Raw genomic sequence first — 27893 nt, forward strand, 5'->3', positions numbered from 1 at the left:
AACCCCCCTGCACTCTGACATCAGTAACAGGAATCTTCTGAAATGTTAAGCTGAATGTTTAATAGAAATTTGGGATTTAGCACAAACACACCTGCAAATGACAGATTCTGGTAAACTATTGCAACACTTTTGGTTTTGTGACAGATGAGTGAACGACATGATGAATGGAATATGAGGTAGCAGTGTGTAGGACATGGATCACAGATAAGCAGAATCCGGGCAGGGCGCCTAATGCAAAGCAGTGAGAGACAGACAGAAACATTATCCAAATGAGGTTGATGGATTAAAAGCAAGCAGTGTAAGAGTCCAATTTGTATAAACACAGGATCACTTGTGTAAATGCATGCACACAAAAGATTTTAACAAAATGGAAACCTTATGCACTTTTTTTTTTTAAATCCAGTGCCATTGTCTCATTGTCTCCATTCAAGGTTTTCATGCAAAATCCTGGTCTTGAAATTGTAGTGCTCACTCGGGGGAGCAGTATCGGCCGGCAAAGAGAACACTCATGGTGGAGTTATGACGGATGAAGAAGAGGAAGGGATGGTCTGCTATGAAGGTGGTGGGAATCGTGATGGAGCAGTTCGAGGCGATGGCGCCGGTGGCAGCAGCAGCCTCGGTTCTCTCCTCGTTCTGCAAAATAAACTGCTACAGTGAACTTTGATGGTTGTCGGGTTGACCATTCTTGGGCCTGGGAAGAGCAGGGGCTCTAAACATGTTATGGCCAGGTTTCCCCTAGACTAGGGATGTAACAATTTCATTTCATTTAAATAAAATCTGATCTCTGAAAAATGTGCAGTGGCCTCCTATAGTTTCATAGTTATAACTATGGAAATGTTCTTAAAAACCACAAGTCTGATGGTTTCAATCATTGCCAAAATGGAACCAATTGTTCTTTGGATCAGGGCAAATCTATCCACCATATTTCATAGAAATCTGTTCACAAATTGGCAAACAATAAGGCATGGGCACACTGTTGAAAAACATGGACATTACCTGGCAGTTGGCCTCAGGAATGGAGGTGAGAGGAAATTGACTTTGATTTGATTTGATTTGACTTTGACTCTGGCACATCATCTTCACCAGTTTGGTATCATTCTAAAGACAACAGCAAACACAACAAGCACTTTTCTTGCTGAGTCGGTCATTCTCTTGTTCACCACAAGACATCCCTAGGGTGATTTTCTGAGGAAACAACCCACACTGGTGAATCATTTCTAAGGAAACATATATGTTCATTTCTCCCACACCACTGAATAAATCACTGTGTGAACAGTATTCGTGTAAAAACAGGTTTGCACTCCCACACTACAAGGACTTAACTTAGAGGTTTGCAAAAGTCCTAGTTGTAGCTTTGTAGTTTTTTATTTTACTTTCTTTTATTAGTGGCAAGTAGCCAAGAGGTGGTCCGGCTGTGTTGGGGGACACCAAACACCAGGAAGTCAAAAAGAAGAAGAATTGCTAAGCTGAATGTTTAATAGAAATTTGGGATTTAGCACAAACACACCTGCAAATGACAGATTCTGGGAAACTATTGCAACACTTTCGGTTTTGTGACAGATGAGTGAACGACATGATGAATGGAATATGAGGGTGCAGTGTGTAGGACATGGATCACAGATAAGCAGAATCTGGGCAAGGCGCCTAATTGCAAAATCCTGGTCTTGAAATTGTAGTGCTCATTCGGGGGAGCAGTATCGGCCGGCAAAGAGAACACTCCTGGTGGAGTTATGTCGGATGAAGAAGAGGAAGGGGTGGTCTGCTATGAAGTCGGTGGGAATTCTGTAGCAGAGGGTCACGGCAATGACGCCGGTGGCAGCAGCAGCCTCGGTTCCCACCTCGTTGACCTCCACAAAAGCCTTGTGGACGACTTTTGACAAAACCAGGTCATTGGCTGGAGACATGCCTGACAGCAAAGGAGAGAGAAAGTTTTAAACAATTAAAATATTTTGCTTGATAATACAGAATGTCTTATTTCTGATGTGCTTGTCAATTGCTTTACTTTTTTTTTGTTTTGCAAAATGTTTTAGACTCACCAGAGAAGTTGCTCATTGTGGCATCAAACGCGTCCACCATGCCCATGCTGGTCAGGACATCTTTCAGGTCATATTTCTCCTCCATCTTGAATTTAGGGAGCTTCACCTCCACTTCAGTTTGACGCATCACATCTGGACGAGTCCACTCCACAAATTTCTCATAGCTCAGCTGCTTCTCCAGCTGAAGCGGATACAGTATCAATTATTAGTTTGTCTGAGCAGTCTGTGCATTTGTTTACTGTATGTGTGTATGTGTTCTACCTTCTCCAAGCCTGTTGTGTCATCCTCTATCTCTTTGGGCAGAAAGATGAGCATGCTGAGCTCCTTCCCTTTGTAAGGCATCTCTAGGACCTGTGCAAAGACATTCTGTTTTTCATTTCATTTCATTTAAATAAAATCTGATTTCTGAAAAATGTGCGCTGGCCTCTTATAGTTTCATAGTTATGTCTATGGAAATGTTCTTAAAAACCACAAGTCTGATGGTTTCAATCATTTCCAAAATGGAACCAATTGTTCTTTGGATCATGGCAAATCTATCCACCATATTTCATTGAAATCTGTTCACAAATCGGCAAACAATAAGGCATGGGCACACTGTTGAAAAACATGGACATTACCTGGCAGTTGGCCTCAGGAATGGAGGTGAGAGGAAATTGACTTTGCTGGCACATCATCTTCACCGGTTTGGTATCATTCTAAAGACAACAGCAAACACAACAAGCACTTTTCTTGCTGAGTCGGTCATTCTCTTGTTCACCACAAGACATCCCTAGGGTGATTTTCTGAGGAAACAACCCACACTGGTGAATCATTTCTAAGGAAACATATATGTTCATTTCTCCCACACCACTGAATAAATCACTGTGTGAACAGTATTCGTGTAAAAACAGGTTTGCACTCCCACACTACAAGGACTTAACTTAGAGATTTGCAAAAGTCCTAGTTGTAGCTTTGTAGTTTTTTATTTTACTTTCTTTTATTAGTGGCAAGTAGCCAAGAGGTGGTCCGGCTGTGTTGGGGGACACCAAACACCAGGAAGTCAAAAAGAAGAAGAATTGTTAAGCTGAATGTTTAATAGAAATTTGGGATTTAGCACAAACACACCTGCAAATGACAGATTCTGGGAAACTATTGCAACACTTTCGGTTTTGTGACAGATGAGTGAACGACATGATGAATGGAATATGAGGGTGCAGTGTGTAGGACATGGATCACAGATAAGCAGAATCTGGGCAAGGCGCCTAATTGCAAAATCCTGGTCTTGAAATTGTAGTGCTCATTCGGGGGAGCAGTATCGGCCGGCAAAGAGAACACTCATGGTGGAGTCGGTCATTCTCTTGTTCACCACAAGACATCCCTAGGGTGATTTTCTGAGGAAACAACCCACACTGGTGAATCATTTCTAAGGAAACATATAATATATGTTTATTTCTCCCACACCACTGAATTAATCACTGTGTGAACAGTATTCGTGTAAAAACAGGTGTGCACTCCAACACTACAAGGACTTAACTTAGAGGTTTGCAAAAGTCCTAGTTGTAGCCTTTAGTTAGCAAAAGCTGAACTAGTACTTCCCGGCCCTTGTTTAGAATTCTCAGACTTTTTTATTTTACTTTTTTTATTAGTGGCGAGTAGCCAAGAGGTGGTCCGGCTGTGTTGGGGGACACCAAACACCAAGAAGTCAAAAATGTGTACAACTATCAATAATGAGTAAAAGAAGAAGCAATATCACTCAAACAAACTAAATGATGATTTAAATATCCTAATTGTGCAAGAGAGAAAAATAAAAATGTTGGCAGCGTAGATCGCTCAGCTGATGTTTACACAATGTGTATCTGTTGTGTGTCAATTACATTCCTTCCTGTTTTATTTTTATTTTTTAGTGACCAATCAATAAAATGTTCCTTTATTCAGAATTAATCAAATTCCCTGTCCTCAAGATCTAATTCCAGGATATTCCATAAGTTCCATGACTAATGGGGAACATTGGCATTGTCCTCAAGCAAAGTTTCATTCAGGGAAGAATTGGACAAAAATTGGCTTTTCTAATCTCCTTCAGTTTGCTCATCAATTATTTCATTTTAACCTGACTTTGCTGAGCTGTGAGTTGCGGGCAGATCAAACTACAAACATGAAAACCATAAGTATCATTTTCAAACTCCAAGCTCTAAATTTCCATCCTAAATCAGCACAGCTTTGTCATGCTCTACTATCACAGTGCCCTGCACATGCCAGCAGTAGTATTGCAGACAGCCTGTGTACTATCATGCAACGTCATTTCACAAATCAAGCTGCATTGGCTCCTCAGTGTTTCTCCATCAAGTGCTGTCTTTGTGCAGTGTTACCTTATTTATTCTAAACTGAGCATCAACAGTATCATCCTTCATGAAGTGCTTATTCCAGTTGCCTTTGAAGTAGATGGCATTGACCAGCACCAGCCTGGTCATGTTGTCCACCACGCCCTCGACCAGCAAGTCCTTGATTTTACCTGGTGAACAGTAAAGATGAAGTTATCATCAGCATTCAGACAGACAGAGGCTAGGATTCCATCCAAAATTCAGGATTTCTCGTTACACTTCAGCTTAGATGCTCTAGAAATTACACAGCGCTCAATACAAAATCAAAAAAAAGTTAAAAGGGAAATAAAATTGACTGTGAAAAAACAGGAATAATAATAATGAAAACAAGTATAAATGTCTTTAATTAAATGGGGATTAAGAACTTGATGGTCTAATTTCTTACAGCAGGGTGCGCCAGAGCCCTAGCTTTTGAGTCTTGACCTGTGAGCCACTGATAGACTTTACCTGTATCTCATGCAAACAGGCTCTGATAGAAGGTCAGCAAATATGTTTAGGAACTAACAGTCAGGCTTTAACAGTGATATTTAAATGTCAAAACCAATTCAAGATCCTGACTACACACAGGTAGCCTGGATGGAAATACCATGCCTACAATACCATGCACTCTCTTATTGGATCTTGCAAGTTGAGATGCTGCTTTTTTAACAAATTTAAATCTGGACAGGTTTTCAGTTGTAGAGACCAGTCTGGGATTAAAATAAAACTTTAAAACTTTAAACTTTAAACTTTAAAAAACTAAACTTCATAGACATCAGATTTCTCTCCTCACTGAGGCAAATCAGAGGGTTTGCTGGATTTAGAGAGAAATTAAACTGGAAATTGAAACCGGAAAAAATGGAAATAGAAAATAATATAACCCCTGTGGGTTATGCAGCACCATAGTAACATGTAAATAAAACATACAATAACAAAGGACCAAGCACTGATCCCTGAGGATTCATAGAGGTTGAGGAGGATTTACAGACACTCATTGCAATTTAATTTCTTTCTACTAAATAGATTTTTTTTAAAACACAAATGCCCACTAAATGTCTAAGACACTTAATTTAAATTAGATGATCAGCACAGAGAGAAAGGGACATTTTATAGTAGGATATACATTTTCAAAGATTAGGCTTTATGGCAGACTCCATTAATGCAATGCAATGCAATGCATCCAATCACTGTAATGTTGAGACTGATGAAGACCTACCTTGTGTGTTCTTCTCCACCCAGCTGTTGATGTTGACCCTGGCCACCTCTGCATCGGCGATGAAATCCACTGACTCCAGCTCAGCATTGTAGTGCTTTCTGATTTCTGCTAAGAAATCCTGGAACCATAAACATCACATTTAGATACTCATATTTACCAATTCACAGGCAATAGAAACCAACATATTATAGCCACCAAAGTCTTTTGAGGATTCTTTATGCATTTTCATGCATGCTGACAGTTTTCAGTTCTTTAAACACAGGATGGACTGGTCATGCCTGGATAACAGCACTCTCTTGAAATAAAGATGTGGAGAGTTGAAACCACTCATACTGTATAGATTCAATAACCAGAAATGAAACTGCATGAACGGTCTCCAGTAAACTCATTCAAGTAATGTATCTAAATGTCATAATTAAATGTAATGTTTTCAGGTTCCAAAACATTTTGTTAGAAGTCATCTGTCACTACACCAAACTGGTTCTGTTTTAGCTAAAGTGATTTTATTCAACTGTATTGTTTTTTAGCATGTAGCCCATTAACTATTACCACCACTGTCACTATCATTTATTTTACTTTTTATATTCTGTTGTTCAGATAGCCTCACTCCTCACTTGAAAAATGAACAAAAATGACTATTATTATTATTGGCAACTTAAATTTAAAATTATACCAACAGATCTCAACTAAAATCATGACAACTTTACTTATAAAGAAAGGAATGGACCCAAATAACTAGCAATAACATTTGCACATTTTCAGGTGTAATTTAAGGCCATGTTGCAAAGCATTTATCCAAATTACATTAAATACAGGGCTGTAGTTCACTCCCTCACCCATTCATTCCTTTATGATGAGCACAACAGAGACACACACACCTCAACAAACTGGTAGGACTGCTCCCCGTACAGCCTGTTGGCAAGGCTGAGTGCATACGGAGCGTCTGGCTTTTTGAATTCATTCAGCAGTTGGGCAAAGTTAGCATGGACATCATCCTCACCATTCTGGGGTTTCAGGCACTGCAAATAGCCAGAAAAGACCTGCGTGTTACAAAAACACACCGAGCCAGTGACAGATAAAAGACAATGTTGTATTATGTTAATATGGATCATTGGCCTTGTGGTTAGCTTAACTGTTAAATGATGAGAACACACACCAAAATAATCAGTGACCCTGGTGCTCCATGCTACACTTTTGCATTCACTGAGTCGAAGCAACCATCATCAAGGGAGGAACACTTCTATCTACATTTCATGAATCCTTCCGAGGCCAAAAATCTAATATCTGTTGCAGTCAGTTTTATTTTTGGATGGCATGTCCAGTGAAGCTGACATTAAATGGATGATTTTGGTTTCAGTGTTTCAGTGTTCTCATCATTTCCTGTAATTAAAATGACTTTTGGCAAAACCTCCCAAAATATTGAAGATTTCAGTAGTTTAATTTCCTCTTTATGAGACCCCCTGCACCTTTTGAAATTGACTGAACGAATATGGAAAAGGCAAAAACAGACCAAACAAAAGCATTAACACCATTAACATTAACATAAAGTAACCCATGGAGAAGTCTTTTTTAAAGCATTTACACACACAATTACCCACCACCATGTTGTTTCACACTGTCATCTAAATTGTGGTGTGTCAGGACACACTACATTTTAAATCTGCTGCATAAATCTGTTTTTTTTTTAAAAATTTTTTAGCTGTTTTAAACTTCACATTTCCAAAGTCATACAATTTCCAATTGTTTTAAAAGATTCAGCAAGAGATTGAAAATTAGCAGTGGGAAATTAAGTATGAAATACTCCAGATCCAAAACCCAGCCGATCATTAATCATTCCTTTATTGTTGTTACCACCTTCTGCAGATACAGTGGCAGTCTGCTGGACTGCTGTAACTTCGTCCGCATCTGCATCCTCGTCTGCATCTGCGACTGCATCTGCGACTTCATCGGCGACTGAACTGCCGACTCAATTGGTGTCTGTTGTGTTTCTGTCTGCTCCGGCTGCTCCGGCTGCTCCGGCTGCTCCGGCTGCTCGGCCTCACTGAAGCTGAGGACCTGAGGGTGCAGTTGGTAATTTCTCTCATCATTAGGGTCACTGTAAAGCTCAACATTTTGTGTGTGTGTGTGTGTGTGTGTGTGTGTGTGTGTGTGTGTGTGTGTGTGTGTGTGTGTGTGGGTTGGGGTGTGGTGGGGTGGGGTGGGTGTCAAATTAGGATAATAGAAACAAACTTATTGCATCTGCACTCTGGTAATGACTAGTGAAAGGAAATCTCTCTGCAGTCTCATGTTACAATCACCCATACACACCAAGGGATGCATGTACACACACGTTTTCTTCATCTCAGCTGAACTCTCCGACAGCATTACACTCTTTTATCGACCTACACAATCAGAATCACTTAGGAGTCAAATTCCATACGAGATACATCACTGTTATTGTCTACTTTAAAACATTTACTGCCACTCTTGTTGAAGCTGTAAAGCCTCCCCTTGCTTTGCCTCAGCTGGTTTCATCAACCTCTGGGAATAAAACCAGCCTTTATATTAAAACCAGGTTTCAAGGTTTACAATGTATCCAATAAAATAAAATACTATGAAATAAATCAAAAGGTGAAGCGACCTTTTTGCAACTTTTACAGCTCTGATTTTAGCCTCTCTTCACCACACTGCTTTACTATGCTGATCATTTTTTAAGGCTGCATGTGGGCTACTACTTTCAGAGGAAGTGAACTATTCTGAATCATAGACAGTATGAGTAATTAATGCCTGTCCAGGCACTTTCCTCTGCCACACCCGACTCTGCCAGACAGGTTTAAGTTTTTCAGTGGAAATTCTGACCAAATCCCTCTTATCATCTCTAACAGCAATGTTAATCAGATTAATCAGATCTTGATATTACTTGAAAGATATCTTTTCTTTCATTAAGAATTTCAATGGACTTTGCTCCCTGGTAAACTGAGCCCGCTGCTTTTTCATTTCCTTTTCATGCTGTAATTTTGTGGCACAATTCCAGAATCATGCTGAACCAGATCCACTGACTGACGTTTGAATGTGTGCTTGTATAAACTCCTTGGCCCAAATGGGTGTATTAACATGAGAACTTTTGAGAGAAAACTGTGTGTGTCTGTGTGTGTGTACTGTAGTGTGTATACTCTACCTGTGACATCTGTGTGGCTGTGTTGCCCCTGGCCCCCAGCATCACCATAGCCAGGGCTGAAGAGATGCTAAAAGGAGAGAAGAAGATATTTGCAGTTTTGTCATCCTCACTCAGCTTTTTGAACAAAGCCAGAGAGAAGGTGGTGTTGGCTTTGGATTGAGGGTTTGATTGTGCCATTGTATCTGAAAAAGAAAGGATGGGAGAGCATTATTCATTGCATTATGAACTGTATTACAGCATATCCTTTCATCTGATAAGTTGTACTGTCAGACAAAATTGATAAAATTATACTCCCCTGATAAATAGCTTACAAAAAATGCTACATCTGATAGTAGTCAGCCTCTTTTTCAGAATATAGAGGTTAGAGTGCTTCTTCTTCTGCATTCTTGCACTTTTAATGAGGATGCCAGATGTTTCTTATATATCTATTAAATTAACTACATGTTTGATTTGACAACTGTTAAGTATTTAGAAGATTTTAAACATTTTAAATTTAAGCAGCCTGTGCAAACCTTAAGAATACTCTTCTTCATTGGTGTTTTATTTTACAACTTAGCAGTATTCTCCAAAAATGTTATCACCTCCTTTACATATGTAGACAAATAACCACTTTTCTCTATTTTAGTCACCTACAAATCGAAATTGATTTAGATGCTTAAACAAAAGTGAAATATTACCAAACTCAATAAAATAATGTGTTGCTCATCGCTACTACCGTTGCCTTTGAAAACTAGGTGATTAGGGCATAAATCAAGCACTGCAAATCGCATACACTCTGGCTAAAACCCTGTCAGTCTTATCTTATCTCTCTTATCATAAAAACCAAGTCACAGTGACTAAGGTGTATCCTGTACTTACTGAGAGACAATCTTCTTCGAGTCAGCGAGTGATCCAGAATGTTTCAGCAAAAGGAGGATCTGTTGTGTTTGAGCTACTCTGTGCTATTGTGACACACCCTAGTTCAAGGAGGTCTGCCTGGAGCCTGAGAGAGTGTCTGGAAATCACACCCAGTATTGAAAGACACACCCGCCTGCATTATGGTTTGGACAAATAAAACAGTTTGTTTTATTTATACAAGTATTGGACACTGAGATGAAGAGAAAGTGCAGTCTACAGTTGATTGAGCAATAACCTTGTCAGTGTACAAGTGTGATCAAGAAATCAAGAATAATGCATCAATTGATTCAAACCAAATTCAAATATACTTTATATAACAAAGTTTAACAGAATAGTTTTAACACAGCTCAAAAGTTATGTTATTAAAGTCTGTAACAGTCAAGTTGATTTGAGATGACGACTGTAGTCAGACATCATTTTCCATCAATGAGAAAAATCTGTGGGTCTTTTTTTTTCAGAATACCGAGTGGACGCGCACACGGACAGCTGCGGACACCACGGACAGGTAGTTAATGTGTTTATATTACCTTCTAGGGTCCTTGTGCCACTTGTACCCTTAGAGAGAAGGGTCACTGCTGATCAATACAAAGTTGTTCTGAGTTATCACCTTTATCCTATGATGAAACATTTCTATCCTGACTGGAGTGGTCTCTTCCAGGCTGACAATGCCCTAATTCTTAGGGCACGAGGGGTCACTGAATGGTTTGATGAGTATGAAAATGATGTGAATCATATGCTATGACCTTCACAGTCACCAGATCTCAACCCAATTGAACATGTATGAGAGATTTAGGACTGACCTCCACCATCATCAAAACACCAAATGAGGAAATATCTTTTTGAAGAATGATGTTCATTCCTCCAGTAGAGTTCAGAGACTTGTAGAATCAATGCCAAGGCACGATGAAGCTGTTCTGGTGGCACATGGTGGTCCAACACCTCACTAAGACACTTTATGTTGGCTTTTCCTTTAATTTGTCACCTGTCTTTATGTACAGCATGTTTGTGTGTGGCTTAAATTTAACATTAGTCAACAATTAGGTATTTATTCATCAACATTGTAGCATTTGTAATATGGATCAAACATGAACAGTGTCTCTGGTCTCTAGAGTTTTGGGGGGTAAATTGAGCCATTGACTCAACTTGCCCCAACATCACTGGTACGTTTTACCCCACAACCTCCACTTTGACAAAACTGTTTCACATAGATCCACTCAGATCCACAATTATGCTAAGTTTATGACCTTGTTTTGTAACTTACATTGACTTAAATTAACATGTAATAATGTCCAAAACTTGTCCAAAACTTAAGATACAAGACTGATAACTTTAGTAACATGATGAATTCACTTGGCATGACAAAAATCTTTTTTTTGCTCTGTTTTGCTGACCACTCTTTCATGTGTTTGAGTCCAAGATGGATTGAGTAATGTGAACTATTCTTTCTTAATTTGTGGTCACATGATTACTTTTGTTTATGGTTACCTAGATAAAGGGGGTGGCTCATTTTACCCACTGACTCTATTTACCCCGTTCTCCCCTATAGCTTAAGTATTGTAATGTTTATAATGTATATAGACTGAATTCCATTTACTTGACTTTTTATTTTGTTGTGTTTATTACTCCTAGTTCTTATCTGTTTCTTTGTTTCCTGCACTGTTGTAACATGTGAATTTCCCGTCTGGCGATTAGTAAAGTCTTATCTTATGTTTCCAGTGTTGAACTTGTTTTCTGCAGCTCTCAAAACCTGCATCCAAAGAAACTTGTGTGTTTGTATACTGTACCTCTGACATCTGAGTGGCCGTGTTGCCCCTGGCCCCCAGCATCACCATAGCCAGGGTTGAAGAGACTCTAAAAGGAAAGAAGACATCTGCGGTATACATATATATTGTATATGCTTTTTACTTCAAATATTTCATGATCTACAAAGCTGAAAAGGTTATTGGTTACATAAAACAAAACCTAGGAATTATCTTGATGAACATTTGGGATCAGAATGGACTTTTGAAAGTTATGATAAATGGACTGCATTGATACTGAGCTTTTCTAATCTACCAGCCACTCAAAGCACTTAACAACACATGTCAACATTCACCCATTCACACACACATTCATACACTGTTAGCAGAGGCTGCCATGTAAGGTGCCAACCTGCTAATCAGGAGTGATATATAGCGCCTTACAGTGTTTCTAATGATCACTCACACAATTTTGGGGTTCAGTATTTTCGACATTTCACTTCGACATGCCGACTGGAGGAGCCGAGGACCACCAACCCTCTGATTAGTGGATAAGTAACTAAGTACCTAAGTACACTAAGTACACAAGTACTGTACTTAAGTACAATTTTGAGGTACTTGTACTTTACTTTAGTTTTCCATTTGATGCTACTTAATAATTCTACCCCTCTCCATTTCAGAGGGAAATATTAGACTTTCTACTTCACTATAGTACTACACTACACATTTATCTGTAAACTTTAGTTACTGGATAATATAACAAGCTTTTAAAATACAACACATTGTCAGATGAAACCAGTGGTTTCCAACATTTTTGGCTTTTAAAGTCTTACAAAAAGCAATGTGTAGTCGGGTCACATTTCAGATGTCTATTAGTCGTTAACAGCTTCACCAAATAGTGATTTTTCCCTCTAAACTTCTCACATGGTTTCATTTCAATAAATGATCCACTATTTCACCAAAAACCAAATATTAGAGAAAAAGTCCAAAAACTGAAAACAGATTTGTGTATCAGAACTTTGTTTTTTCTTCTTTCCCATTAATCATCTCACGACCCCTCAGATTTATCTGGTGACCCTTCAGAGGGGCCCGATCTCTAGGTTGGGAACCACTGGACTAAACTAGCTAACTGTATATGAAGTAGTTGAAACTAGCTCCACCTCCAGCAGCTACAACAGTAACATGCTGCTCTAACACTGATGCTTCAATATTAATAATCTAATGTCATATATAATAATATATCATTCAGAGGGACCAAACCACTTCTTTTACTACAATACTTTATGTATATTTAATACTTTTACTTAAGTAGGATTTTTCATGCAGGACTTTTACTTGTAATAGAGTATTTTTACATTGCTGCATTGGTACTTTTACTTAAAGGATCTGAATACCTCTACCACCACTGCAAATACCTTTATAGTATAAACATTGGTTGGGCATTGTATGAATGCTATACAATGTCCAACCATTGAATTTTTTTTTTATCTATCTATCTATCTATCTATCTATCTATCCATCGAAATTGGTAAACATAATGTGTGTTGCAGCGCCCTCACCTGGCTGTTTTGGAGCGCTGCTGCTGTCGTGGTCTGAATTGAAAGTAAGCTAACATGAGCAGATCAGGGGAGGAGATAAACAGCAACAGGACAATCAGGCACCGGACTATATGTGTGAAATAAAATCTTTTATCTGAAGGGGAAAGACATTGTCCTCTTACGGTAAGTGAAAGTCCTTCATCTTCAGCTTTGTCCACAGTGGCTCGTTTGGACTCTGTAAGTTAGCTGTAACGTTAGCTGTCACGCTGATACTAAAATTATGATATTTTAATGAACTGTTTCACCTCATTTGCACTCTCAATGCAGACTTTATTACAGTCGTCACCGTTGTATTACTGTCGTGTAAAGTTTTAGCGAGCCAATAAGCGAGGAAAGGTTACACTTCACTGCAGCTCCTCTCAGCCAGTCATTTAGCCAGCTATCACAGTTAGCTCACCGGCTAACTTAACCTACAAAACGCTGGTGTCATTTGACTTAAAAACACCCAACTTGACTAAAAAGTAAGAGGCAGCCAGCGCTTTGTTGTCATGTGGACGTTCAGTAGCTGCTTGCGTCATGTTTCAGTGCACCAAAAAAAGCTGCAGGAGTCATTCAAGAGTGAGTGAGCCAGTAACAATATTTAGTTTGTCATCTACTTTACATCTATGTTTTTCATTCGTCCTCTGGCCTCGATATGACACTGGATTAACTGACTTTGTTTTGTTTCTTTTTTCATACACCCCCAATAAAATGTGCATTACCAGCCTGTTAATAGGCTTTTCTCTTTTGCTCATACAAAGGCGCACTGCTGGCTTCTCTAAGCTCCATTGCTGCTTAATTAATTAGTTTGACAGGTAGCTGGCAATCTGCCAGTCTGAACAGTAATCAATTTCAGGCCTATCCCTGCACCCCATGCAGGTTCCTCTTCCTCCCTCTCAAATCAAAGCATTCTGGCTCATTACTAGTGGCAGCGTTCACAGGAAAGGGTTAGACTTTTTATGGATAAAAGTTAATCAATTTACAAGATGAATTGACACACTAATTATCTACAGAGCTTAACAGGCTTTTTCCATCATGAATTTTTCACATAAATGCGCAAATCCATTAATTATGAATGGCGTGGGGCTCGTGTCAATAATTCATCTTGCCCTCAGAGTCTGGTACACTTATTTCAGAATAATGATCACTAACAGATTTTGCTCCGTCAGTGTAAGTTTAACTCTGAAGATCATTACGCAGTTTATATTTAGGAAAGCTTACAGTCAATTCTGATCATGACAAACATATCAAATAATCTTGTTTTATATCTACAGGGTGACCACAGTCTTCGTCAGCCACTCAGGGTGAGCATTACTGCTAGACTCCATCATCACACAGCACCACTGAAGCAAGTAGTCCCAGTCAGTGTGTGTGTGAAGTGCGTTGTTGTTGACTACTGCGGTGGCGGGGCAGGAGCACGTAGCTCAGGAAGATGGCATCACCCTTTGTGCCTGTCCCTGTGCCCTTGGACAGAGTCTTGTCAGGAGGTAGCAACAAGCTGAGGCGGCCTCAGCGAGCTTCATCACTAGGCAGCGTCTCCAGCAGCTCGGAGTCCTCTTCCCCTATCACCAGGTCGGCAGGGGAGGACCGTGGAAGAGGATTAGGTTCACAGCGCCAGTCCCGCGGCATGGACAGAGGCGGACGGAGTCGGACCCCGCCGCCCCCCCAGAGCCCTGTGACACAGGCCAGGTTGAACGGGACTCATGAGCACTCTGTGGAGTACTCCAGCTGCCCTCGCTCAATATCGGATCCTGCTGGGAGCCAGCAAGGCGAGGAGAGGCCTATCACCCCCACTGTGCTGGGTTATGAGGTCATGGAGGAGAGGGCCAAGTTCACGGTACGAAACCAGAAAACGGCTAACATGACATCATGACAACCTTTAGGACCTTGTGTAGTATCTGTGAGCCATTAAGTTTAAACGCTACATCGTTTAGCCTAATGCCCAGATGTTATCAGCCAGTCTAAAAACAGTGTGTAAGTTGCAGCGACAGGACAACACCTTTTTTTAGCAGTTGGGGAAGGAATGCTCGCTGACAGGATATAGATATGCTCACTGACGGCAAACACCCAGCATGACTCATGCTGAGAAGAGCTTCATGTCAACATTTACTCAGCATACAGAGCTTTATTATTTGGATACAAATTATCTACAAATACTGTAACAGAGAGACAAGTTGTTTTGCACTTCCAGCAATTAGAGATGAGTTTTTGGGGGGTGTTATTGGTGGCTGTGTTGAGGAAAGAAGAGGACAGGAAACATTTATGTTGATATTGTAGTCCAACATGTCAGAGTACAGTTGTTGGAGTCCTTCATATCACGAGAAGGTGGTGTGACTTCATTTCAGCTGTATAGCTCACACTTAGTGTTAATTTTTAAGCAGGTAAAGTCAGTACAGGGCTATTTCTCACAAGTTACCCTGGAAAAAGGGAACAATTCCTTATCTTTGCTGTTGTAAACAAGGTGTTAAGATTGTGTGTGTGTGTGTGTGCGTGCGTGTGTGTGTGTGTGCGTGTGCGCATGCGTGATGTCTTATCTCTGCTGCAGGTATACAAGGTCCTGGTCAGGAAGACTCCAGATGAGAGCTGGGTTGTTTTTAGAAGGTACACAGACTTCTCCAGACTCAACGACAAGGTGTGTTTGGGTGTGTTGTCTGTACACATGTTTTTATAAGCCTGTTCGCCAGGAAAGTATTGCTAGTCCTAAATTGCAAGCCTATCTGAAGCTCCATTTTGTGATCATCCGTCCCCGTTTGCAGACACTGTTCTTGACTATCAACCCTCTGCTTTCAGCATGCTTTCTTTTGTTTTTGAGCGCGCTGTGGAAGTGATTAGAGCTGTACAAAGAAGTCCACTGTTCCCAAATAGCCGACAGGCCCGAGCCAACTAGGGGAACAGGTCTCTCGTGATTTCGGGAAAGACAGTTTGGTCACTGATTACAGAAGGGAAAAGTATTAAGCCATGTGATGACAGGATAAAAAACAACCTACAACAGAAAAGATGATTGTTATGAAGCTACAACAAACAAGCACATTATCTCTGCAGGCTTGCAAAATATGAATAAAACCTAATAACGCAGTGGACAATTTAAAAGCAGGTGGAACTTGTTCAGACACTGTAACCCTAGAATAGAAACACCCTACATTCAACAAGGAGGGAGTGGACTGAGACGGGGTGTGGACATCCTTTCCCTCCATTCTTGTGGCTTTTTCACAGAGGCAGCTGAAATGTTCAGCACAGGTCGTGCTGAATAGTTTTTTTCTGTGGAATTGTAGAGGCCTTATTGCTCATAACTTTAACAGGTTGGAAATGAAACATCTGGTGCTTTTGTAATTTGGAACAGACATTTAGATTAAAAGTCTATTCCTGGTTATCAAGAAAATGTTACAAGAAGCACTGAAATTACAGTTATTTAAGAGGACTTCCCTGCTGCACTTGAACCTTGCAGAAAGGCAAGACATGCACATAGAACTGAGACCTGCCTAGCATGGTCAACACATGATCAGGTTTTCAATATGCAGCACTGCCTCCACACTGTGTGGCTGGTGTCAAACATTGTTCAGCTAGTAGTTTGGACCTCACCCGGCATTCTTATACACATATCTTAGGCTACCAAGTATGAAAACAGTAGGCGTGCGCACATGCGTACACACACCATTCCACCTGCTGCTGAGTAAACCAACATCTCAGACCTGTTATTGACACAGTGTTTCCCAAAGCAGACCACATGCGGTCCAAGGTGCTTTGTGTAATGCATACATGTGTTTTGACATTTTAGCACTACGATGTCTACATAATATTAATGAGAGTACAGGCAGAGATAGAGGTAGGCATGAACAGCTTAAGAAGAGGCAGTCAGTGCGGGACCATGAATATCGAACTGGAAAAGTGAAACATGAGGCTAATAGCAGCTCAGGAATAAAGTTTGACTACCTACAGTAAAAAATAGCTTGACAGTCTTGAATCATCACAGCATTTTTATTACAAAATCAGGGCATATACACTCACGAGCCACTTTATTATGAATACCTGTGCAATCTAATGTAATCCAATACAACAGCTCTGCTATAAATTCTACATCTATGAAGCTTAAACATTTTCAGTTATTGTTGACATTGTCAGAAAGGTGATAATTCTACTTTATGTTTATTGTTGGGGTCGTAGTGGCTGGTGGTGGACTGGGGTGAATTATATTGAGAAGTGTTCCTAATATTTTGCCCTCCTCATGTATGTTAATGGACTGGACAAAATATTAGGAGCACCATTGTATATAATGCATTCCAGTACACAACCAACACCTGCTATGACCTCAATATTAAACATAAAGTAGAATTATCACCTTTCTGACAATGTCAACAAAAACTGAAAATGTATAAGCTTCATAAATGTAGAATTTATGGCAGAGCCGTTGTATTGGATTACATTAGATTGCACAGGTGTTCATAATAAAGTGGCCAGTGAGCTTATATGGATCAATGCAGATGTTACAACACACAATTGAGTTTTAGTGTCGAGCATTCTGTCTGCCCACTGAGCAGCCATGGGGAAGACTAGCGTGAAATTTCAGAAGTCGTCTGGTTTAACATGTAAGCGCGGTTCCTCATGTCAGAGTTGTAGCTCAGAATGGGGCTGGGGCTGATAAAAAGGGGTATCAATAGAAGCAATGTTTTTTTTTCCCAGCTCCCATGACTGTGGGAACAGTTTGTGAAGAGAGTGCCATACGCAATTTACATCATGGTTTTTCAGAGCCACTTTTAGCTGTACAGTTATCTTATAATACTGTATTCTTCATTTGTGTTAGACACTGAAAAGCAGCTTTTTGGGCATTTTATTTATGGTGTACTGTCTGCAGGCATGCATTCAAGGGGAAAGGGACAGAGGTGGCAAAGACACAGCAGGTGAATGTTGAACAAATAGAACAGCCTGTGTAGCTGAGGGCAAAAGAATTAAAGAACCAGCAAAATACGGGCAAGCTGCTCACCTGATATTTGCTTATCATATATATATATATATATGTATTGACGTATATGTCTCCCTAGTAACAAGACATTTCAGTACAGAAATGCCAAACATGCTGTATGTTACAGCTAATAGACACAGTGTTGTCATTACATAGTTTGTCCACCAGAGAGCATTGAAGATTACTTTTCCTCTGTAAAATGTGCTTCACAGTATACTGTATGTCATGGTCACAAACAGTGTGGGCTGGGCTCCACTTGACAGCTATATGGCATTTACACCGCATGGTTTTTCTTACACAACCAGATGAAAGTACCAGTGCACATATGCAGATTGGGTTAAGAAGTTAGTTAATTTAGTGATAAAAGGAGACATGGGTTGATGTTTCCTGTCAGTATTTAAAGCTCATTTTCACTTTTACTACTATGAAAAACAATGTTGGTTTAGCCAAATGAAGCTTATACACAATTTATAATTAGAGCTCCGTGTTATGAATATTTTTATGCAGGCAAAGATCAAATGAAATTTTGACTTTAAAATACACAGTAATTATTTTGTAAGAATGTCAGGTTGGAGGTGGAGGACAGCGGCCATATGTTATTATTTACTTGAGCAATTAATTCAGAGGTAGAGTGTTCATGCTTCATGGAGCAGTAAGAGGTACTGATTGTCATGATCTCTGCACTTAATGTCACCTTTCTACCTTTTATTTATCTGCTTTATGTGCAGGCTTGTCAGTAACTCTGTATTGTCTTATCTACTGCAGCTGTATGTAGCTACTCATTTCTCGCTGTGTGTGTGTGTGTGTGTGTGTGTTGAAGCTAAAAGAGATGTTCCCAGGCTTCCGTCTCGCGCTGCCTCCAAAGCGGTGGTTCAAAGACAACTATGACAGCGACTTCCTGGAAGACAGACAGTTGGGACTACAGGCCTTCTTGCAAAACCTGGTTGCACACAAGGACATTGCCAACTGGTATGTGACACCGTCAGTCTTTTATATTAAGATGGAGTTAGCTGTGTAAACTATGGGCTTCAAAATATGACCAACAAACAACAGAAATAAGACAACCCAAAGGTTTGTGCGTCATACAGTGAGACATCAGCGCACACAAAAGTTATCATAGTTTACAACTCTCTGATCATGTCATTGCTATTTCATACAAGTGTTCTTTTTTTATTGAGTTACTGGTCTGTAAAAACATACGCTCATTACACCATTCTTTCTCCTTGACAGCCTGGCAGTCAGAGAGTTCCTGTGTCTGGATGACCCGCCTGGGCCCTTTGATAGTCTGGAGGAGAGCAGGGTAAGTGTGTTCATTTGTACATGTGCAACAGTAAATATAAGTACGTGTAATAAGTACATGTGCTCGTTTGTGTGTTTTTGCTGGTATCCATGTCTGCGTTTCATCAAGGCCTTTTTAAAGAGGATTGTTCTGGCCCTAAATTATCCTTATGTTCAGCCACTTTTCTACATCACCCCTTTGTGCTTAATATCATCTTGACATTTTACTATTTACAGCTGGGCATTAATAGTTTTGAAAGTCAACCAAGTTGTTTCCATCGCAGAAAGTATAGAAACATTGTCAAGTATCGGAAGTTCACACACAATTCACCAGATTTTTAATTTAGCTTGACTATAAATGTTAATGAGCAGTTCATCCGGTCTGCTAAATGTGCCACCAAATATGATGCTGGGCTGTTTTATGTATGTCTGCAAAGCCTGGACAGTAAAAGTCTGGAAAAACACACATTCAAAGCTGCAGCTAGGGGAATAGAAAGGTAAAATGGTGTGGAAAAATAATAAGGCTGTAGCATTGCTGGTCGTCTGTTGTTGAACTGAGAGAGCTCCTTTAAAGTGGCTTTACAGACAGTGTTTGCACTTGTTGAACTGTTAAGATGCACCAAAGTTGTCTTCATTCATCATCTGTTTCGCCCCCGCCTCCCTCTCTCTCATTCTCACTGTTTGGAGTTCATATCTCTCCTCCTCTGTGTGTCAAATCATCTTTGCACCTGCTTTTCCCAGACATTGAATTTCAGACACACTTTCTTCCCTCCTCCCGTATGTTGAGCCTCAAAATAAATACACAATTTTTTGTGGTGCCGCTTGTCTTGAAATTTATCAGTGTAAAAACCTACATCTGGTCCTTTCTAGTAAAAGATGCATTGCAGAAAATACCCCCAAAGAATGGCCACTAATCCTAAATATCCCCATTGGATTTGTTGACCTATTCTGAAGTCAAATATATTCTATTTAAGTTTTGTTAATTTTTATGTCATTTTATTGAAGCAGAGTTCTTGTATGGCTTCTAGTGTTAGGACAACATTAAACACAGATGTTCTTGAGAGGTGTGTGTATTCACCAAATAAAAATGTTGTGTAAACTACCAAATCTCAGGTATCATATTGGTATTGTATACAGGAATTTAAAAAGGATCCCCAGTTCCACATGTTACAGGAGGTAGCTTGGTGGCATTTGGTGATGAGGGCAGGGACTCACTCACTCACTCATTCACTCTTTGTCCTATATACAGTAGCTGACCTCGTTAAACAGCCTACTTGATTTGACTTAGGCATTTTTTCAGTGAGACTCGTCAAACCTGTATGCTTAAAACAGTCTGAATTATAGATTAAACAAATGAGTTAACAGAAATGTTACTAGAAACGCTAATGCTACAGAAACGTACATCCACCACTATCATTTATCATTCCTCCTGTCAGATCTAAGTGTCCCTGTGTTGTCCGCCACTAGGGCTGGGTGATATATTGTAATTATATCAATATCATGATATGAGACTAGATATTCTCTTAGATTTTGGATATTGTAATATCATGATATGGCGCAAGTGTTGTCTTTTCCTGGTTTTAAAGGCTGCATTACAGTAAAGTGATTTTCTGAACTTACCAGACTGTTGTAGCTGTTCTATTAGTTGCCTTTACCCACCAAAAATCTCATTGTGTAAATATGTTGTGAAAGCACCGATAGTCATCCCTACAATATTGCTGCAATATTGATATCAATATTTGATCAAAAATATTGTGATCTTTAATTTTGTCCATATCGCTCAGCCCTATCCTCCACCCTTTGTTTGAACTGTTGATAAAATATCCTCCGTTCTTTTTCTCTCTGTTGCTGCCTCCATCCAGGCGTTCTGTGAGACTCTGGAGGAGAGCAACTACCGTCTCCAGAAGGAGCTGATGGAGAAGCAGAAGGAGATCGTCTCCCTGAAGAGGAGGCTGGAGGAGAGGGAGAAGGCTATTCTGCTACTGGAGAAGCATATCAAGTCAGTAGATAAGCAAAAACACACGCATACTCTGAACATATGGGAATAGGGGTTACACACATAACTGTACTTAATGTACAAATTGTGTGTGTCTGTTTGTGGTCAGCGGTGAGTGTGTGAGCCCAGAGTCACCATGTGGTCTGTCAGCTCAAGGCAGCGAGAGCAGCGCAGATGCAGATGTGGAGTCATCTGCTGCAGAGGCTGATCAGGACATGCCTGACGACACCGGGTAAAGAACACACACAGAAACACATCTGGTAAAACGAAACAGATGTAGGATTTAACACACCTGCAAACGCACTCACACAGCCACCTGTTTAATTGTAGTATTTGTGTATTTAAACCACTAAATGAGTAGTCTCAAGTAACTCTCACTACAACATTCCCACTCTTTCTCTATTTTACACAGAGCAAAAATGACCAAACGCTGAAAAAAAAGCAGAGCAGAAAATTTGGAGGCTTTTTAATAAAAGATGATTTAGTGAGCAAATATATAAAACAGTTAGTATTGTTATGACTAAAGACCCAGATCTGCCCTCAGGTTAGGTAAATAAGACCTCTGACTAGTTGACAATCTGGACTTGATTGATATCCCTGAGCAGTGTGGGAGGGTTTCCTGCCTCAGCCTCTACCATCAATCAAATAACAAAGGAGAAAATATTGATCTCACACAGGAACAGGAGGAAAGTATTTAAACCCCTCCTGGAAATATGTTCTGAGCTCTGTTCCTACCTGTGGTGAGAAAAATCCTTCAGTTAAAAGAAAAAAGACTCCACTACAATAAACGACCTGCACCCACTTATTATGATATATAACACAACCTGCTTATTAATATCATAAACATGATCCAGGTTTCTGATGGTCTGTGCAGGAGTGTCACTGACTCCTCAACATCTATTTCTCTATTCTGTGTTCTGTAGGTACTATCAGTATCTGACTTTACCACTGACCAAGTTTTATGATCTCATATTCATCTTAATTCAAAAGTTTCCTTTAATATACAACTTGCAGTGCACGTCACATTAAAATTAGTAATAAAATGCTGAAGTTTTCAACCAACAGCAGCACTTTAGAGGTCTGGTTCACCTGCAAAATGTCATTTAAACAGGCGCAGAACCAGGCTCTGCAGGTCACTATCTCACAATGCTGTACCTTCAGTGTTTTTTCAAGGAGCAAACATCTGGATTTATGGTGGATAATGCCTGGATTTTCCTAGCTCGGGGCGTCAATTACTTTACGTTAAATACGCTAATCCCACTGATTTACTGACTACCACATGACACGAGTTGTCTGTGTATGCAGACCTGCACATACATAGACATACACTGCACGTATAGTAGCTTGTTATCCATATCCTGAACCACAGGGTCGCAAAATAAGTGGCAGCCAGCAGGTTAATGATATGACGTAAGGGGCACATTGGAAATGACTTTTAACAGTAGATCAGGCATCTGAAATTTAAATATTTCTTCCTCCTCTCTGGTGCCCCTCCAGCTGGAGGTGCCCTAGGCAACTGCCTAGCTCACCTAAAAACAGCCCTGAATCACACACAAGATCTGCACACTGCACTGATAGCTCCCAGCAAATTTAATAGAGCAACAATAGGCATTGTCAAACAGTCAGACATATCACATATTAAAAATAAAACAGCTAAACTAATCTCAACTCCTTTAGCCCTCAACACCTATCATTCTCCTTTCATGCACTACCTTCATTTATTAGTCCTCGCCATCTTACCAGCTTCTCCAAAACTACTCCTAATGTATCAGCACTTACTGCAGACAATACAGAGACATTAAAGTAGTTACCATATATTTTCTTTATGTCTTATTTTGTCACCCTTTGACAGCATACTCAATGGCAAAGCATCTCATAATCTGCAAATGATAAGTGTTCATTTCCAAAGTCCCAATGTTTTCTGAAACCAGATTCAAGCCAAAGGGAGAGCTATAGATAACCCAGACCAGAGAAGAATGATTACCAATATTATCTTAACAGTTTGCTTTCTTAAAGTGTAAATGTTTTCCCTTCCCTTCCTCTGTGTGTTTTTTTTTTACCCTCATGTTCCACAGTGGTGCTGCCCCAATCTGAAAACAGAGCCCAATACCATGTGAGGTACTTCATCCACCAGCTGTGCAGGCTAACCCGATGGCATACTGTCTTTTCATATCCTCTTCCCAGTAACATGCATCCCGCTGTTCACTGCTGCTGTACTATAACAGAGGTGTCCTATTTTGTGGTATCAGGGTGTTAAAGGGTAGATTCGGATTTTTTCAACGTCTATCATAATACAGAACTCACATGCCATGAGTTACTGGTCATTGTAATTGTTGGTCCTGTCAATACTGGCCGTAAATATGACATGTGAGTTAAGACAGACTTGAAAAAATGCAAACCTGTCCTGTAAGCGCGTCCAGTCAGGATGTTTATCAAGGTTGGGGTCAGTTCACTTTCAGTTCATCTGATTTGCTAAAATTGTTAAGAACTTTTCATACTGTTCATATTCTGACCCACAGCATCCCCTCATAATCAGTCTCTATACCACAAATCTATTTTTCATTCATAAATACATCAGCCATCATTAATAAAAGAGTGATTAACCCTCAGTGAAACTTTCAGAGAGCATCTTTAGGTTTTCCACTATTTGTTTATGAAGGAGAAACTTTCACAATCACACAATATTTTGGTCCTGTGTTACCTAAAACAGAAGAACTTAACAGTCATCATAATTTCAATTAATTTTATTGAATTTGAATATTTTTGAAGTGATTTTTGAATCCAAGTCAAATTGAACCCAGAACAGCCTCTACACTGTGTATCAGCCGCACAAAAATTTTAAAAAAGTTAAAATATGTCCATTTTTGTATATTCTGGGTCACTTGGTGATAATTTCAGGCTACAAGAACAGTGTTGAGCGTGTTTTTACTGCTATCAAATGTACAAATGGGTCAAATTTCACCAGAACAGTATGTAACGGTTAATTGAAGTGGCTCTTGTTATTTATAAGGACGGATTAGCAGGCCACAAATTCAGTTTTGATAGCACGGTGTAACAACACCAAGTGAAGACTTCCACTTTTTGAATCAGTTGACCTGAAAATGATTTGTCCCCAGCTGTCTTGTGTATTCAATGTACTGCGATGTTCTGTGCTCTGTGAATCTATTGGCTGTGCCACACTGCTCCCCTGCATCACATGTGACTAACACACATGCCCGTTAGTGTCTCTCTTCACATGGTGATGTGTGCTCACTATGTGGGCGTCGTACAGTAGGTTGGTGGATTTCAGGTTTTCCCGTTTTCTCTCCACATCTGTTGTCATGACAAGTCTGAATCCAACTCTGACAACATAATATAATAATAGCACTAAATCTTCAGGTTTTTCATGGAATGAGATTGTTGTTTCTTGTCTTGTAACTTACAGAAACTAACACTTTTATCTCATCTCACAAATTGTGTGATTTTTGGTTTTCTGTCATGCAGTCAGAGGTAAGAGAGAGTCGGAGGGAAAACCTGTCTTCCTGCTGTGTTTTCAGTGGACCTCTACCTGTAACTTGCTGGTGTCTTGGCATTAACATGTCCTATCTGTCTCTTCCCACACGGATGGCTCAAAAATCAGGCTACTCCAGCATCTCTCCTCTATATTTCCTCTTGGATTCTCTCAGTCTGTCTGGCTTTATGTTGCCTGTCTACAGTTCTCCTTTTACTGTGACTTAAATGAGTTCAGATGCTGAATGTATTTCCTCCCTTTGTCCAGTGGCAGGTGCGAGGTCCAGCCGGTGCGATCCTCTGCCTGTTGGTGTGGGCCATCGCTCAGCGCCTCTCCTCCGGTCATCCAGGTCACTCAGCTGTACCAACAGAAGCTGGAACACTAATAACCAACACTGCTCCTCCTCATCCTCCTCTCCCACACCATGTGTCACTCATTTTATTCTTCTGCTCCCTCAATTTCCTCTTATTTTTTTACTGACCCCACTTTCTTATGTTGGAATGCTTTTCTTTACCCATCTGTCCTTTTTTTTTCTGCTCTCTCTTTCCCCACGCCCTCCTCCCATCACAACTCCCCTTTCCTCTTCCACCTGCCAGATTGTAACCACTGTTTCACCTTCCAGTCTTGGGAGTTGGATCTGAAGCAGTGTTCGTTCAAGATCTGCGAATAGGGTCAAAAGGGAACAGTTTTATACTGCAATAATCTGATTCACTTATATTTCCCTCTATAAGTTGGGTCATGGGATATCTGTCACCTACAGAAGATACTGAAGACCATATGCAGCTTCCTATAGGAGCAATATCTGGGATTACATGGATAAAACCTCAGACTGAGTTGATATTTCTTTCTAAGTCCTCCTCGTTCACTTTACAACCTCCTACTGTGGCCGCCAGATTGGATCAATTTGATCCCGCGGTCACAAAGCCAAAGTTTGGCTTCCTGACCAAAAAAAAAGAAAAAGATAACTTGAAGACTCACACCACTGGGTGGTTAGATGACTTACACAATTGTGACAATCTACAGAAAACCAGAGCCATCTCATCAGAGAAACAACTACCCCATGTGGCTATAGAAAAAAAAAAAGTCTGACTCAGGATAAGCATTGGTCACCAGGTAGGTATTGGTATCTTTCTGTACACAGGTACTTCCATGTCATTGCTTTCTAATGCCATTGACTGCCATTATTAGTATAGCCAGCCGTCGTCACTCGAGAAGCTTCATTGTGTTTTTACTTTAAAAGTCTACATTCCTTCACGTCTTTAGTGCTGCGCGTGATTTGTGGTAAACTAAGTGCTTCAAGAGACAGATCTGTAACATACTGTACTAAGAGAGAGCCATGGAAATGTGGCCTATTGTTGATCTTCAAGGAATGTAACGGCCGATGTGCGCACTAATCATGTCATTTCCCTGTCACATTCCACAGCCTCTTATACATGCACGTGCATTTGTACAATATCCCAATGGTTTGCTTTTATGGGCCTTGATTATTGTGATTAGTTAAGCGCATACATATTTACAACATGAGTCCTTTTCTAGCACCTTGCCTGTTAATAGAGTGTAGACCAGGCCTGGACTTGTATAAAGTCTAATAAGGTAGTGTGATGTAGGTATGATTAAAGGGTCAGTTCACCTAATTTACAGAAAGTATATTTTTCTACTTAGCCCTGCTATTGTCATGCAGCCATGCAGATAGTTTTGGTTTTATGTGCTGGGGCTTTGAGATATCAGTTTCTAAGATTTATGTGTTCATCTCAACACGATTGAGGCAAATGGTGTTTTGTTTTTGATGCTAAATGTGTTTTAAAAAATTATATCAGAAAAACTCAACACAAACTTGCTTTTTCATGAATAATGTCAGTTACTACAGATAATCCACAGACACAATTGTCGGCAGTTTTCACTGGAACTGCCTTCTACTGAGTTGATAGTCCCTGATGATAGTGAGGTCTGGTGTTATCCCAAGTAACCTGTGACCTCTGAAAACTAAAGCTATCTGTAAGACTAGATACCCCCCAAGAAGTAATTGAGAAAATATTTTTTTTTGTAATTTGGGTGAACTAGCCCTTCAAGAAACTCAAACCATTGATAATTATTAGTTTATTTCAAGACGAACGTCAGCTTCAGTGAAGGAATGCAGAACGAAGCCCCCGTCCCCCCCCCTAATTAAATAACAGCGGTGCTTATTTACCTGAAAGAAATCCAGAGGTTATGACCTAAAAGATGAGCGAGCCAAGCAGGGAGAAAATGAGAAGTTTTAGCAGAACCTGTCGCTTCATTTTAACGACAGCCCAGGATCACTGAAATAAGATGCAAAACCACAGTACTGTTATTTCAGGAAAAACTGTGTGACATAAGCAACTTGTAAACACTTTTCAGCCTTGTTGGTCCCACAACAGGATGACAACTGTTGCCGGGCCTCCACATCATCCCCCAAAAGCCATATTTTTAGACCCAAATAATCCGCCAGAGGCAGAGGTTTCACATGTGTGCTGACCAGCTGTTGTTTGTCACTCTTTGATAATGAGCGGATGAAGTATAAAAGTGTGTACCTGCATCTTTTATTGAATCATTTCAAAGCAGGCCTGGAAAAGGTCATGCAAAGCACTTTACGGATGAATGACAACACATAATGTTTGCTTGGATAAGGTTTTATTAGTTCACTTGTTCGAGACAGAGAAATGTGCCTTTACAATCACTGAATCTGTCTTGACTCCCAACTGGAGATGACGTGTTAAAATGTGATTAATATAAATGGTGTTTTGTTTATGTTGTCTTGTCTTTGTTCTGTAATTCTAAGTGCCTTAAACATCCTCCACTTAACTTTTCTTTTCATGTGTTTCAGTGGCTTTATAGGTTTGTGTAGGACATGAAACTGTTACACCATAACGGAAATAATGTTTTAAATGACACTCATACTGTATGTATATGTCGTCGCTTGGAATAGACCGAACCGAAATGTTTTTGTAATAGCTTTGTCTTAGCTCACATTTACACTTATAGTTGCACTATAAAAGATTTATATAAAATGCATTTGGTATCACTATTAATATCCTGGGTTCAAAGGGATAGCTCACTGAACAAATCTGATCTGAGATGAGTACTATAGATACTGTAACACAGGCTGTAGCAGAGATATTTATCAGAAAGAAATATTTAATTCACACACAGTTAAGCGTGGAATAATGCATTGAATACACATGTTTCCTATTAGCGC

The 27893-nt window shown here is 39.9% G+C and overlaps 2 protein-coding genes across 7 annotated transcripts in view; one reads left to right on the plus strand and one right to left on the minus strand.

The window, feature by feature from the left end:
- serpinb1l3 (serpin peptidase inhibitor, clade B (ovalbumin), member 1, like 3) overlaps nucleotides 1–13796 on the minus strand; it is a 31025-nt gene extending 17229 nt beyond the window's left edge. Inside the window, exons 1-12 of one of the 5 annotated variants that reach the window (XM_067578547.1) lie at nucleotides 13102–13796; nucleotides 12941–12989; nucleotides 11427–11493; nucleotides 8746–8927; nucleotides 7443–7643; nucleotides 6467–6607; nucleotides 5589–5706; nucleotides 4382–4524; nucleotides 2654–2731; nucleotides 2298–2387; nucleotides 2037–2217; nucleotides 1085–1906 (exon numbers count right to left, since the gene is read on the minus strand). In XM_067578547.1, coding sequence (XP_067434648.1) covers nucleotides 1680–1906; nucleotides 2037–2217; nucleotides 2298–2387; nucleotides 2654–2731; nucleotides 4382–4524; nucleotides 5589–5706; nucleotides 6467–6607; nucleotides 7443–7643; nucleotides 8746–8927; nucleotides 11427–11493; nucleotides 12941–12989; nucleotides 13102–13121 — 1497 coding nt within the window. In that variant the 5' untranslated portion in view covers nucleotides 13122–13796 and the 3' untranslated portion in view covers nucleotides 1085–1679. Of the gene's footprint in view, nucleotides 1–1084; nucleotides 1907–2036; nucleotides 2218–2297; nucleotides 2388–2653; nucleotides 2732–4381; nucleotides 4525–5588; nucleotides 5707–6466; nucleotides 6608–7442; nucleotides 7644–8745; nucleotides 8928–9603; nucleotides 9804–11426; nucleotides 11494–12940; nucleotides 12990–13101 lie in introns of those variants that run through there. The other 4 variants (XM_067578549.1, XM_067578553.1, XM_067578548.1 and 1 more) reach the window with 4 other exon arrangements.
- On the plus strand, nucleotides 12947–27661 carry snx16 (sorting nexin 16). Of its 2 annotated transcripts, XM_067578556.1 has the most exons (9): nucleotides 12947–13102; nucleotides 14233–14795; nucleotides 15504–15590; nucleotides 18736–18884; nucleotides 19146–19215; nucleotides 21056–21192; nucleotides 21299–21421; nucleotides 23265–23307; nucleotides 24947–27661. In XM_067578556.1, the coding sequence occupies exons 2-8, from the start codon at nucleotides 14391–14393 to the stop codon at nucleotides 23281–23283; spliced, it is 990 nt and encodes a 329-aa protein (XP_067434657.1). In that variant the 5' UTR covers nucleotides 12947–13102; nucleotides 14233–14390; the 3' UTR covers nucleotides 23284–23307; nucleotides 24947–27661. The 2 variants fall into 2 exon arrangements, with proteins under 2 accessions (XP_067434657.1, XP_067434656.1); XM_067578555.1 differs by lacking the exon at nucleotides 23265–23307.
- Nucleotides 27662–27893: the final 232 nt, after the last annotated feature.

This window comes from Thunnus thynnus, chromosome 21 (genome assembly GCF_963924715.1).
Source record: "Thunnus thynnus chromosome 21, fThuThy2.1, whole genome shotgun sequence".
Taxonomy (NCBI): Eukaryota; Metazoa; Chordata; class Actinopteri; order Scombriformes; family Scombridae; genus Thunnus; species Thunnus thynnus.

Coding starts and splice junctions, on each gene's coding strand:
- snx16 (XM_067578555.1), top strand. CDS start 14,391: ATGGCATCACCCTTTGTGCCTGTCCCTGTGCCCTTGGACAGAGTCTTG. Junction 14,796..15,503: donor AGGAGAGGGCCAAGTTCACG/GTACGAAACCAG, acceptor TCTCTGCTGCAG/GTATACAAGGTCCTGGTCAG. Junction 18,885..19,145: donor CACAAGGACATTGCCAACTG/GTATGTGACACC, acceptor TCTCCTTGACAG/CCTGGCAGTCAGAGAGTTCC.